Source organism: Blastomyces gilchristii (genome assembly GCF_000003855.2).
Source record: "Blastomyces gilchristii SLH14081 genomic scaffold supercont1.8, whole genome shotgun sequence".
NCBI classification, from domain to species: domain Eukaryota; kingdom Fungi; phylum Ascomycota; class Eurotiomycetes; order Onygenales; family Ajellomycetaceae; genus Blastomyces; species Blastomyces gilchristii.
Window position 1 is genome coordinate 1,007,123 of NW_003101675.1, and position 14,174 is coordinate 1,021,296.

The following is a 14,174-nucleotide window of genomic DNA, read 5'->3' on the forward strand; positions in this document are numbered from 1 at the left end:
GCCTGTGTCTAATCTATTCAAATTCTTGTTTTTTGAGTCATCTGAATAAATCAGAATAGAGTCTTTTATATTAATTATAGAAATTCTCTTCAAATGCTGTTCATCTTCTTTCTCTTTTAATAGTTCACTTATTTGTAAGTCTATAAGAGATTCAAGCTTTTCTCTCCAGGGAGATAACTTCTCATGATCAACTTTTTCAATATTTAAAGAAGAAAATTGATTTTTAATCAGTGAGCATAGTCTGTACAGTTGAGAAGGCATTTTCTTTGAAGAATTATTTTCATTTCAATCAAGAAATCTATTCCAATTCATTTCATTTCCAGAGTTAATTGATGGAAATGAAGAAGAGACTCTTTCTCTGATTATATGATTTGAGCTTATCTTTATAACTCTCAGAGCATAGTTCATACAGGCCTTTTCAAACTACGGGCGCTAGCCACCCGCAGGATGCACCTTAAGCTAATTACATTTAACCCCCTATAATTAACCGACCACCGCGTCCGTCCTCTCAGGCCAGCCACTAATTTCCAGAGGCGTTAGTTAGTGGCTGCCACCGCCCACTTGGTGGTGTACACACCAAGCTTCCGGTTGCTGATCTCGGCCCCATTAGATGCTCATAGGCCTATCAATCAGCCGTCGTGCCTCGCCCCGTGTTAGGGACTACCATAGGCTTGATGACTGCAGTTATTATTATTATTATTATTCTTCCATTATACTCATATGCAAGCGGAGCTTATGATGAGTCCTTGCGTGATGTTAAATACAGGTCAAGTGTTGGTTATACAGGAGGAAATACAGGTGTTGAGACCACGCCAAGATAACAAGAACATAGGAAAATACAAAGGAGTGACAATTAGATACATGCGATAATAACTTCCCAGCCCAGGAATGTAGAGCGATTCATTGGAGCGATTTGTACACCTCTGTATTTATTAGGAACCTGAGGTGCTTGAGTCCCAGATTTAATGTATCCCCTGCGGGTTTCGAACCCACACGCCTTGGTTTCCCACGCCAAGGCGCTACCAGGTGGCCGCATTAACCATTCGGCCACCGGGGCTGATGACTGCAGTCCTCCCTGCCAGTATTAGGGGTTGGCAGTGAGCTTGCAGGCTCTAGCCTATCAGGGTGCCCTGTCTAGGGCCTAGATGCGCGTCTAGGCCTGCTAGTCGGGTGGTTTTCAAAATCATTCCCTGTATTTGAGGGGGAGCTAGGCTCCGATGGCGGCCCTAGTTAGGGACTTGCTTAAGTAGTGTATAATCACTACATTAGGCTTGGCTCTATATTGTTAGAACCTTGACGGGTGCACAGTAGGATAGTGGGACATTGGCACCTCATGCTGGCCCTGGTGGGTGTTCACAGGATCTTGCTTAACTAGTGGCTTGGCTTGCAGTAGAGAGTTCTACCCTGCACCAAGCCTTACTAATTAGGCTCAGCCTCTATTACATGGGGGCTTTCATGGGTAAGAAGTGGCAGGTGCCAGCGGTGGGATTCGAACCCACACACCTCTAATGTGTGCGGCCTTGGTTACCAGTCTTACCAACTGGGCCACGCTGGCGTTGAAAAAATGTTGATACTTATACATTATAGTGATTTGTGAATCATGATAGTTAAATATATATATATATATATATTATTCCTGACTTGATTACAACTTGTACAATAATTTTTAAAAACTCAAAATTAATTTCAATTATTAATAATTATGAACTTACAACTAATTAATATAAAAAGAAAAAAAACTTTTTCTACTCATTATCTTTCTACTCTTTCTTATTCTTCTTATCATTCTTTATAATTCACTTCTCATTCTTCTTCTCCTTCTTCTTCTTCTTATCTGAGATGATAATCACCTTAAAATCTCCCTCTGCTGTCTTCTCAGAGAAGGGTTTCTGCTGCTTCTTCTCAGTCAGATCAATCTGTGTCTCAAAATCCTGCATTTTCTGATCTGCTGTCTCAGGTTTCATGTCAGCAGTAAGCAGATTGATATACTCAGAGAGCAGAGCTGTCTTCTCAATATTCTGAATCATGAAGTGTATTCAAGATCTGAACAAGGTCTCAATTCCCTTCTTCTCTGTCAGCTTCTGCTAATCAATTAGAGAACAGAAGTATTATCAAAAATCATTATCTCTTAATAAATAAAAAACTTATTAGTTTTGACTTCTTTATCTCTCACTTCAACATCTTCTCAATCTTTTTCTGTTATTACTTATTTACAGTAACACTTTTCTTCTCTCTCTCTCTCTTCATCTTAGTCTCAAATCATTCTCAGAACTTCTTCTGATTTCATCACTACTGTATGAGACTCTTCACTGTCTTCTTCTTCAATCTCTCACAGGTGATGCTATCTACAGTATTTCTATACTTAGTTCAGTCTAAATCTATTAGAAGTGTTACTTAAAATTGTTATCATTCTGCTTTTTTACAGAGCCTCTTCAAGACATTATAACATGTCTTACAATCTGTCTTCTCTCACTTGAATATCTCCTTCTTCTCTCTCTTCAATCTGTGACAGTGCTCACGCGCCTTGATGATCTGCAGAACTGCAGAATATTTGAAGAGAGATGACATGATTGATTTCAGTGAGTATTGAAGAGAGGTGAAGGCAGAAGAGGCGGCCAGAAATAATATAATAATAATGATGATAATGATAATAATGATAATAATAATGATGATAGTGATGATGATGATAATAATAATAATGATGATAATAATGATGAAAGAGAGAGTGCATTGAAATATATTACTGACTTATCAAATATAAAGAGACTCAAAGAAAATATTAACAGCTTTCAGCAATGTACAGAAACAGCTACAGTATTGTATAGTAATATCATCTTCATTCAATACATGCACTGTTGATATTCTTTATATACAGTTATTATATAATCTGTATCAGAGATACATGTAGAAAACAGATCTTTACTACTAGAACAAATGATTACAGTAATTCTCTGTTTTCATATTATAAAGATAAGTTATTCTCATTTCTTTCTTCTCTCTTTTCTCTTCTTCAATCAACCACTAATTTCAAGCTGATATGAAAACTATTAAAACACTCTCAGAAACCCTCAAATTGAAGAGTATAGACTAATCAAATTTCAAATGCAGAAGAAATCAAATTATCTTCTACAGATTCAATTATTCACTTTCTCTCAAATAAAACAGCAGTCATATCCCCTCCTTCCCTCAATCAAACAAAACATAGCCTGTGAAAGTGAGTATCACATCAGATTATAATGATCAAACACAGCCCCAGCATGCAGGGCTGTATATATGCAGCACATGCTGAACTGAGAGACTGCATGAGTTGCAAATCAGCAGCAGCATCTCAGAGAGAGCCATGCAGCGTGAGAAAGCTACAACTCTCAGTCACATGTGCAGAGAGTGAATCACTGCAGTAAGTACATATGCATTGAAGTAACACTTTTTAATAACACTCAGTCTCTGATATGATGAAAATAGAGTCTCTTCATAAGATTCATTTTTATCAGAAGTCAGAGAATCTTATATTCTTCAAGATCATCTTCACACATCTTGTCTGTGAAATTGATGAGAAGAATCATCAATTTCAGCATTCTGTTCTTGATGTCATTCAAGTGATAGCAGAGTTTACTCTGGCCACACTTTTTAAGTGTATATTTTCTAATTATTCACATTTATATAGATATATACTGATTATTTGTTAGATAATGTTAAGACAATGACTCATCATGATCATGTTACTCTCACTGTGAGAAATACATGATTGATGATAAACATTGTGAAGACTCTGAGAAGTGAGTATTTTGAGAGTGCTGCAGCTCTGCAATCTTGATTTTTTTTGTTTTTATTTTTTATTTTTTTCTTTTTCTTTTTTTTTTTTTTTTTTCTTTCTCTTTCTTTCTCTTTTTTTCTTTCTCTTCTTTTTTTCTTTCTCTTTTTTTTTTTTTTTGTTGTGATTTTTTCTTGTTATTTTGTTTTTTGTTTTTTTGTTATTTTTTGTATTTTATATTTTTTTTTTAATTAAAATGATATTAATTATAATCTGTGTTTAGAAAAGTAATGATATTTAATAATACTCTCTGTTGAATTTTCAACAAATAAGTACTATGTTATGATATTATGTAAGTAAGAAATGATTTCATGATCTCATTTAATGTCATTTTCAATAATGAGATCAGAATGAAAATGTGACTAAGAATTCAAACATATTCTTTATCTGAGACTAGATTTTTATTTGAAAAGTAAATCTGAAACCTTTAATATTTGAAATAATGTGATTTGAGATCAATGTGATGAACACAAATCATGATCAGAAGTAATGCTTTTAGACAACATGACAACTGTAAAGTTTGATCCTGGTCTCAGACACGGTCACACGGTCAGTTTAAATGAAACTATGAAATCATTTCTCACTTACATAATATCATAACATAGTGCTCATTTGTTGAAAATTCAACAGAGAGTATTATCAAATATCATTACTTTTCTGAACACAGATTATAATTCATATAATTTTAATTATGAAAAAAATATAAAATATAAAAAAAAATAAAAAATAAAAAACAAAACAAACACAAGAAAAAATCATAATGAAAAAAAAAGAGAAAGAGAAAGAAAAAAAAAAAGAAAAGAAAAAGAAAAAAAGAAAAAAAATCAAGATCACAGAGCTGCAGTACTCTCAAAATACTCACTCTTCAGAGTCTTTACAATATTCATTATCAACTGTATATCTCTCACAGTGAGAGTAACACAGCTGTGATGAGTCATTGTCTTAATATCATCTAATAAATAATCAGTATATATCTGTATAAATGTGAATAATTAGAAAACATACACTTAAAAAGTATGATTAGAGTGAACTCTGCTGCTACTTGAATAACATCAAGAATAGAATACTGAAATTGATGATTTCTCTTATTAATTTCACAGACAAGGTGTGTGAAGATGATCTTGAGAAATATAAGATTTCTCAACTTCTGATAAAAACAGATCTTATGAAGAGACTCTATTTTCATGATATCAGAGACTGAGTATTATTAAAAAGCATTATTTTCATGCAATGCACATGCACTTACTGCAGTGATTCATTCTCTGCATATGTAACTGAGAGTTACAGCTTTCTCACACTGCACAGCTCTCTCTGAAATACTGTCATTAGTTTACAACTCACACAGTCTCTTAGTTCAGTATATACTGTGTATATACAGCTCTGCATGCTGAGGCCATGTTAATCATTATGACCTGATATGATACTCACTTTTCACAGGCCATGTTTTATTTGAGAGAGAAGAGGAAAGACACAACTGTTATTTTATTGAAAGAGGAATGAATAATTAGTATTATTAAATATAATTTGATTCATCTGCATTTAAAATTTGATTAGTCTATACTCTTCAATTTGAGAGTTTCTAAGAGTGTTTTAATAGTTTTCATATCAGCTTGAACTTGGTGATGAGTTGAAGAAGAAGAGAAAAGAGAGAAGAAAGAAATGAGAATAACTTATCTTTATAATATGAAAACAGAGAATCACTGTAATTATTCTCTCTAGTAATAAAGATCTGTTTTCTGCATGTATCTCTGATATAGATTATATGATAACTGTATACAAAGAATATCAATAATGTATATATTGAATGAAGATAATGTTGCTATATAACACTGTAACTGTTTCTGTACATCTCTGAAAGCTGTTAATAGTTTCTTTATCTCTTTATATTTGATAAGTTAATAATATATTTCAACGCACTCTCTCTTTCATCATCATCATTATCACTATTATTATTATTATTATCATCATCATTATCATCATCATCATTATTATCATTATTATTATATCATTGCTAGCTGTCTTCTCTGTCTTTATTCTTCTTCAACACTTATTAAAATTAATTATATCATCTTTCTTCAAATATTCTGCAGTTCTGTGAATCATCAAGACATGTGAGCGCTGTCACAGATTGAAGAGAGAGAAGAAGAAGGTGTTCAAGTATGAGAAGACAGATTATAAGACATGTTATAATATCTTGAAGAGGCTCTGTAAGAGAGTAGAATAATAATGATTTTAAATAACACTTCTGATAGATTTAGACTGAACTAAGTATAGAAATAATACAAATGACACTGCCTGTGAGAGATTGAAAAAGAAGACAGTGAAGAGCCTTATACAGTAGTGATAGAATCAGAAGAAGTTCTGAGAATGATTTGAGACTAAGATAAAGAGAGAGAGAGAGAAGAAGAGTATTACTGTAAATAAGCAGCAGCAGAAGAAGATTGAGAAGATATTAAAGTAGAAGATAAAGAAGTCAAAACTGGTAAGTTTTTTATTAAGAGATAATGATTTTTGATAACACTTCTGTTCTCTAATTGATTAGCAGAAGCTGACAGAGAAGAAGGAAATTAAGGCCTTGTTCAGGTCTCAAATGCACTTCATGATTCAGAACATTAAGAAGACAGTTCTACTCTCTGAGCATGTCAATCTGCTTACTACTGAGATGGAACCTGAGACAGCAGACCAGGAAATGCAGGATTTTGAGATGCAGATTGACCTGGCTGAGAGAGAGCAGTGAGAACTCTTCTCTGAGAAGACAGTAGAGAGAGATTTTGAGATGATTATTATCTCAGATGAGGAGAAGAAGAAGAAGAATAAGAATAAGAAGTGAATTATAAAGAATGATAAAAAGAATGAGAAAGAGAAGAAAGATAATGAGTAGAAAAAGTTTTTTTCTTTTTATATTAGTTAGTTATAAGTTTATAACTTTTAGTTAATAATTGAAATTAATTTTGAGTTTTTAAAAATTATTGTACAAGTTGTAATCAATTATCAATATCAGAAATAATATATATATATATATTCAACTATCATGTCACTATAATGTATAAATATCAATATTTTTTCAACATTGATATTTACAATATTAATATATTTTTAATAATATTATCTAATAATATAATTTGATAACACTCTCTTTTACAATATTAATATATTTCAAGAAATATGACAGAGATTAATCAAGATTGTTTATTTACTTTTATACATCAATGATATTCAATCTAAGTTAGTATTAAAATTATAACTAAGTTAAGAAAGAAGATTATTTTCTTTTATATTAATTCTTCTTACACACATCAGTGATCAGTTATTGAAAATAAATTATTATCTTTCTTAAATTATTATCATATCTTCTGAATTCACTTCTTTCACTTCTTTTACTTCTATTGAAGATTTATAAACTCTTTAAGAAATCACTGTGAATTACAAAGTCTATATTATTTACAATTTAACACAGAATACTCTCTTTCAATTATAATAAATGATCACTTCATTCTTCACATCTGATTTCAGGTTATGAAATTTATGAAAAACTCAATATAAACACTGAGATGAACTATGAAATAATTATTAATAGATTGTATTATAGATTACTGAAGAGTCATCTCTCTGCTATAATCACTGTAACTTCATTCAGAAACATTCATCATAAACTGATCATAGCTCTGAAGAAATTTTCTAATATCTGAAGTTATCAGAATGTAGATAATAAAAGAAAAATAATCAGAAAATTACTACTGAGCTGGTAAGTTACTCTATCAGATAATGATTTTTAATAATACTAACTTTCTAATTTGAAGAAAATCATGTGAAAACAATCATGTATCAGTACTCTGATTTCATAACTCTTATCTGATAACTTCTGTGAATAATTACTTTGTATGTGTATATCTCTGAATCTTTCTCTTTAATCAATTGAAAACTCTGAATTCTGAACACTTCTTTAAATACTTAATTCCAAGCGCTCCACCACGAACTCGCTCAATTTTTCGAATAAGAACCCGCCGATAGATCCATCGAAAAGCCCTCGATCATACGAGCATTTTGACCTCATCGCCGACCGCATACCCCGTGTGGTGGTGGAGTTATCCAGCCAAACGTGAACCAGACGTTGTTCGAAACTCCTGTGTGGGATTATCCCCCGTTCACCCCTACCACACCACAACCCTGGGCCAAATTGCCATACAAATTGTAAGGCGAAGAGACCTAACCATATGCGCCAATCTTCTTGATTTTGGAAGATCCCCGACCTGTAATTGTGGAGATATCTGAGAAGCACCTTCCACGAAAACCCTGTCTATCTTTGATGTTCCAAAACATCAACGCCAAGTCCCACCCACGTACCGCCCTTCTCAATCTGGCCCACCTCCGGCAGAAAAATACAAAAAGATACCTCGGCAATAGTATCAAGCACATAATCAACGGACACATCTGAAGTGCATCCTCCGCGAAAAACCCTCTCTGTCTTTGGTGTACCAAGACATCAACACCAAGTCCCACCCTTGTACCGCCTCTTTCGATCTGGCCCATGCCCAGCAGAAAAATACAAAGAGATACCTCAGCAACTGTACTCAATACATAATCAGCAGACACAACAACTATAAAATCAGTATATCTCAAGGTCTGACTGAGCCTTTGATCCCTGCACAGTGAGATATATTAAATCTAGTTTTAATATCTCAATATTCAATAGATTCTGCAAGGGATTGAGAACAGCAACACTAGATTTCTATTGAATTTGAGAATTAACTCTATATTAATATAATCATTGACAAAGTCTTCTATTTTGAGATATAAATAACCAGTTTCTCTACATCCCGCTGGCAATATTTACATTATTATATAGAAACAGACTTATATTCTCTATAATATCAAGACTCTGAAGAGAGAAAGTCTTGATAGAGAGTATACAGTAGTGCATATCTTAGCAGTTTCTATCTCATTCTTCTGCAGCAGTTAATGCAAAAAAAAAAAGATCTTAGAAATAGTTTTTTACTTCTCTTGAAAAAGTAAGGTGTTTTTCTCTGGGTTTTACACAATATTCTTACAAAGAATTAAAAACAGAGTTGTTTTCTGTCATAATTTCATATTCTTTTAAGTAAGAATTACTTTTTCAGTGACTGAAGAGCTTTCATTAATACTTAATTCTTTTTTACACTCTTTATTAACTGATTTGAGTTGCACACTTGTTGTGTGAGAAGAATTGAATGATTTAGAATAAAATTGAATAGTTTTAATCAATTTCTCTGCAAAAAATTGATTTATTTTTTGTCAGTTTTTCTCTTAAAAACTGTCATATTATCTGATTTATTATCAATTGATATCATACTTTTCCTCACTGTATCCCAAGAAAGAGATTGTAAAGATTTTATTGATTTATCTTAAAAATCAATTTTAGTTTATTAGATTCTCTTCAAAAATCTAACCTAGTTACTGAACTGGTGTGAAAAAAATCAGGTGTTTTATATATAAAAGTCTTTTACTCTTCTTTTGAAACAGTCTGATCAACTTTTCAATTGAAAACAGACTTAGAAATATCTTAATTGAAACAGTCTGATCAACTTTTCAATTCAAAAGAGTTCAATAAATATCTCATTTGAAACAGTCTGATCAACTTTTCATTGAGTAAGAACAATGAGTTCAAAAGTACACTCAGTTAATGTGGAAAAAGATGCTTTCTCAAATGCTATTCCTGAGATTGAAATTCTGAAGAGAAGAAAGAAAGAAGAAATAGAGAAACAACAAGTTCTTGAAATACAGAAACTTGAAAAAGCAAGTAAAATTCTTGGAAAGCAGTGTCTGAGTGAGATGAATGAAGAAGTTCTGTTAATTCTTCATGCTCAGGCTAGACAACTACAGGAAGTGATCAAGTTCAAACTTGGAATTTCAAACACAGTTCTAAAAACTTTGAAAATTCCTAATACAATCACTGACTCTTCAGCTTACTCTTCTTTCTTTTCTACTTCTTCTTCTTCTTCTTCTTTAAATCAGAAGAAAACATATGCTCAAGCAGCTGAATCTGCTGTCTCTAAACCTGCTGTCTCAAAACCTGCTCAAAATTCTGAGAAAACTGAGAAGAATACTGCTCATATCTCTATTCATAAAAAAGTGGAGAAAGAAATGCAAAAAGAGAAAAACTTTCAAATCTCTAGAAATAGAAGACTTATTCTCAAAGTCTCAAATCAGAACATCTTACAAAGAAACAAGCTAAACTCAAATCTCATTTTCAGAATCAGAAATAAAATTAATCAGCAGTTCTTTTCTCAGTTGATGACTGATATTGAAGTTTAAAAACCAGTTATAGCTTCAATTGAGTTATCATTCTTTGGAAACTTCATCATTCTGACTACAATGCCTGAATTCAGTGCAGAATTCCTTATTCAGAATGAGAATCTCTGGAAATCAGCAGTAGAATCTTTGCTAAACACAACAATTCTATCTGAGAGAGATGAAAAGTGAGACAAATTCATTCTTCATGATATTTCAGTTGAAATTTTTGACTGTGAAGAAGGAATGCTACTTCTCAAAAATGAATTAGAAGAATACAACTCTATTCAACTGAGAAAAGAGTCTGTATAACTAAATTCAATTGAGTTCAGACAAAGTAGAAGAAATGCCTCTGTTCTAGTATATACAAAGACACTTAAACAGTCAAAGATCTCTGAAGTAAGAGTAGCAGATTTGAAAATGAGAGTTCATGAATACAAAGACTCAAGAATGAATCTCAAAGCTCAAACACAGTGTTCAAACTGTCAAAGATATGAATACTTTGCAATCTCATGTTTTAGAGACTCAAAATGTGCATTCTGTGCCAGAGATCACAAAACTAGTGAGCATAAATGTGAAATATGCTCAAAAAGAGATGAAATATGTCAACACACTCTGCTTAAGTGCTCTAATTACAAAGAAAAGCATGCATCTAGCTCAAAAGAATGTATGTTTGCTCCAAGAACTCAAAAGAACTGGAGAAAAGATGAAGCTCAAAGTCAATCTAGAACTGAAGAGAAGAGTCAAGTCAGTAAACCTACAACTGCAAGCTTAAAAAGAAGAAACTCTCAACTATCTAAATCTTCAAACTTCAATTCTTCAGCTAAATGTAAACAGAATTTGAATCCTCAAACTTCTGTTAAGATTAGAGAATTGAGAAATGACTCTGATGATAAACTAGATATAATACAAGCAGTTGAGATTCCTACTTTTCAAAATAGTTATAATCTACTATCTGATAATAGTGATTAGATTCTACTCTATCTCTACTCTCTTTTAGTATGAATATACAACAAAAACAACAAAAAAAGTTTAAAAACTCTTCAAAAATCACATTTATTCAAAATAATGTGGATAGAAACTCAAATTGTATTTATTCATATCTTCAAATTGCATTTGAATAAAAAGTTGATTTTGTACTGCTTCAGGAACTGAATTTTGATGCTGAGCAAAAATATATCATTTCTCATTCAAGCTACTACTGCTTTCTATCTCAAAAGTCTGAGATAAAGTCAAGAGTAGTGATCTATGAAAGAAAGAGATCAAGATATCAATTTAATCTAAGATTTGATATCATGTCTGACCCTGATATTCTGGTGAGTGATATTATAGATAAAGAGAATGAGTTTGATACTATACAGCTTATAAATATCTATAATAAGAAGTCATTGAAGGAAAATAACAATATCTGGACAATTGATAGAGGATTTCTGAACATAACTTCATTAAGAAACTCTATAATTGCAGGAGATTTCAATGCACATCATTTCTGATGAAATTCAGAATGCAAGAGAGCAGTAAGAGCTGATAATCTGATTGAATAGACCTTTGAGCATTCAATAGATTTAGTTAATAAGTCTGATCAACAAACATTCTTTAGAAAAGACATGAAACAGAAATCTATTATAGATCTAATCTTCATGTCACAAAATCTAATGGAAAAAAGACTTGTAAACTGATTTATTGATTCAAATGAGACATCAGAATCAGGTCATGAGGTTATTCAATTTGATATTGAACTGAGTGAAAAATAAATGAGTGAAAACCCTCTTCTCTCTAATCAGTTTAACTTTGAAAAAGCTGATTGAAAAGCAGTTGAAGAAAGCATAAAACTGTTAAAATCTGAAAGACAGAGTGAGCTATATTGAAATTCTGGTCAAGATATCTCAAATGAAATACTTAAGAATAGAGTGAAGCTCATTACATCTATTATTCTAACAAGTGTTAGAGATAATATTTCAAAGAGAAAATCTTCTGAGTATTCAAAACCTTGATGAAATGAGAATATCTCATCTAAAAGAAAAGAATTAGCTACTGCTAGAAGAGATTGAAAGAATGATGTAATATCTGATAAAGAGTTCAAAGCTGTCAGAAATGAATATTTTTCAGATATTAAAAGAGCTAAAACAGACTGCTGGAATAAATTTCTTGAAGAAGCATAAGAAAAGAAAGTTTTTAAAGCTTTTAACTATACTAAAACAAGAAGTGTAGCAAAACTTCCAGCCTTAGAATATGAGTTTCAGAATGAATCATATACAGCAAACTCTTTTGAGAAAAAATATCAAGCTTTCATGAGAATTCTCTTTCAAAACTCATCAGAATCAGATTCAGAGGAAGAGAATATATCACTTCTCAATTACATTGATGAAAATGACTGGGAATGGCCTGATCTTACACAAGATGAATTAGAGTCAGCTATCTGCTCAAGTTCTGTTAAAACTGCTGCAGGGCCTGATTCAATTAATCACTTGATTATTCAAAATACATATTCCTACTTAAAGAATGAATATTTTGAGCTCTTTTTCAATCTCTTGAAAAATGAATATCATTGTAAATGCTGGAGAGAAGCCACTAGAGTGATTCTTGCAAAATCTAATAGAAAAACTTCAATTCCTAAGTTATATAGAGTAATATCTCTATTGAACTGTCTAGAAAAGGTTTTGGAAAAGATAATAGCTACTCAACTATCTTTTATAAGCTCTATTAATAACTCTCTTTTATTCAGTGAATAAATGAGAGATAGAAAACAATGTTCTGCAATTGACACTGTTCTCTCAGTTGTTCATGATATTCAAATAGCAAAGCATGAAGATCTGGTCTCAACTGCAGTTTTTATTGATATAAAAGAAGCATTTGATCATGTTTCAAGATCAAAGTTAATTCAGACTTTGAAGATGTTAAAACTGTCACTTTCTCTAATAAAATGAATTAACTGTTTTATGTCTAAAAGAATCATACAACTTTTCTTTGATGGAATGAAACAAGACAAGACTGAGATAAAAATAGAAGTACTGCAAGAATCTTCAATCTCACTCATTTTATTTGCAATATACACTGCATATCTATTCAAAGATAGAAATATGAAAATAGTGCGATCTCTGAGTTATGTGGATGATATTAGTCTAGTCTACAGCTTAAAAACTATCAAAGAGAATTTGAAAGTGATTGAAAAGGCTGCAAAGGAAATCTTTGTCAGAGCAGATATCAATCAAATTTAATTTAATATGAATAAAACTGAGTTAATTCATTTCTTTTCTAGATTCAATGAGAAAGAACTATCCCTAACTCTTTTGAATAGAGAGATTAAACCCAGTTTCAATGTCAAATGATTAGAAGTATGGTTAAACTCCAAGTTGAATTTTAAATATCATATTCATCAAAGAACTGTCAAGGCAGAAAGACTATTGAACAACATTATCAGACTATCAAATACAGAGAGAGATCTATCCTTCCAGGCTATGAGACAGTTATATATAGCCTGTATTATCTCAGTAGCTGATTATGAAGTTCAAGTTTGATGGAATAATTAAGGAAATTTCACTGAACTCTTTCAAAGTCTGTAAAACAGAGCTTTGAGAAGAATTCTGAGAGCATTCAAATCATCTCCTATTAAAGCAATGAAAATTGAAGCTTCAATTCCCTCTTCTGCTATTAGATTTGAAAAGGCCTGTATGAACTATGCTCTGAGAGTTATAAAGATGAGCTCAAATCATATAATCAGAGAAAGAGTCTCTTCTTCATTTTCATCAATTAACTCTGGAAATGAACTGGATTGAAATAGATTTCTTGATTGAAATGAAAATAATTCTTCAAAGAAAATGCCTTCTCAACTGTACAGACTATGCTCACTGATTAAAAATTAATTTTCTTTTTTAAATGTTGAAAAAGTTGATCATGAGAAGTTATCTCTCTGAAGAGAAAAGCTTGAATATCTTATAGACTTGTAAATAAGTGAACTATCTAAAGAGAAAGAATATGAACAGTATTTGAAGAGAATTTCTACAATCAATATAAAAGACTCTATTCTGATTTATTCAGATAGCTCAAAAAACAAGAATTTGAATAGATTAGACACAGGCATTGCTTATACTGAAGA

General features: G+C 31.7%; 1 protein-coding gene, 1 non-coding gene and 1 pseudogene across 3 annotated transcripts; all 3 read right to left on the reverse strand.

Moving 5' to 3' along the window:
* Positions 1–968: 968 nt before the first annotated feature.
* Positions 969–1,057, reverse strand: BDBG_17084 (annotated as a pseudogene). Its single transcript has one exon. The product of its transcript is annotated as a tRNA-OTHER (tRNA).
* Positions 1,058–1,474: 417 nt separating this feature from the next.
* BDBG_17085 lies at positions 1,475–1,555 on the reverse strand. Its single transcript has one exon. It is a non-coding gene; the product is annotated as a tRNA-Leu (tRNA).
* Positions 1,556–1,796: 241 nt separating this feature from the next.
* On the reverse strand, positions 1,797–2,027 carry BDBG_04894 (uncharacterized protein; the record flags this gene model as incomplete). Its single annotated transcript, XM_031721888.1, has 1 exon — positions 1,797–2,027. One exon carries the CDS (start codon positions 2,025–2,027, stop codon positions 1,797–1,799), a length of 231 nt encoding a protein of 76 aa, XP_031578393.1.
* Between the last annotated feature and the right edge of the window lie 12,147 nt (positions 2,028–14,174).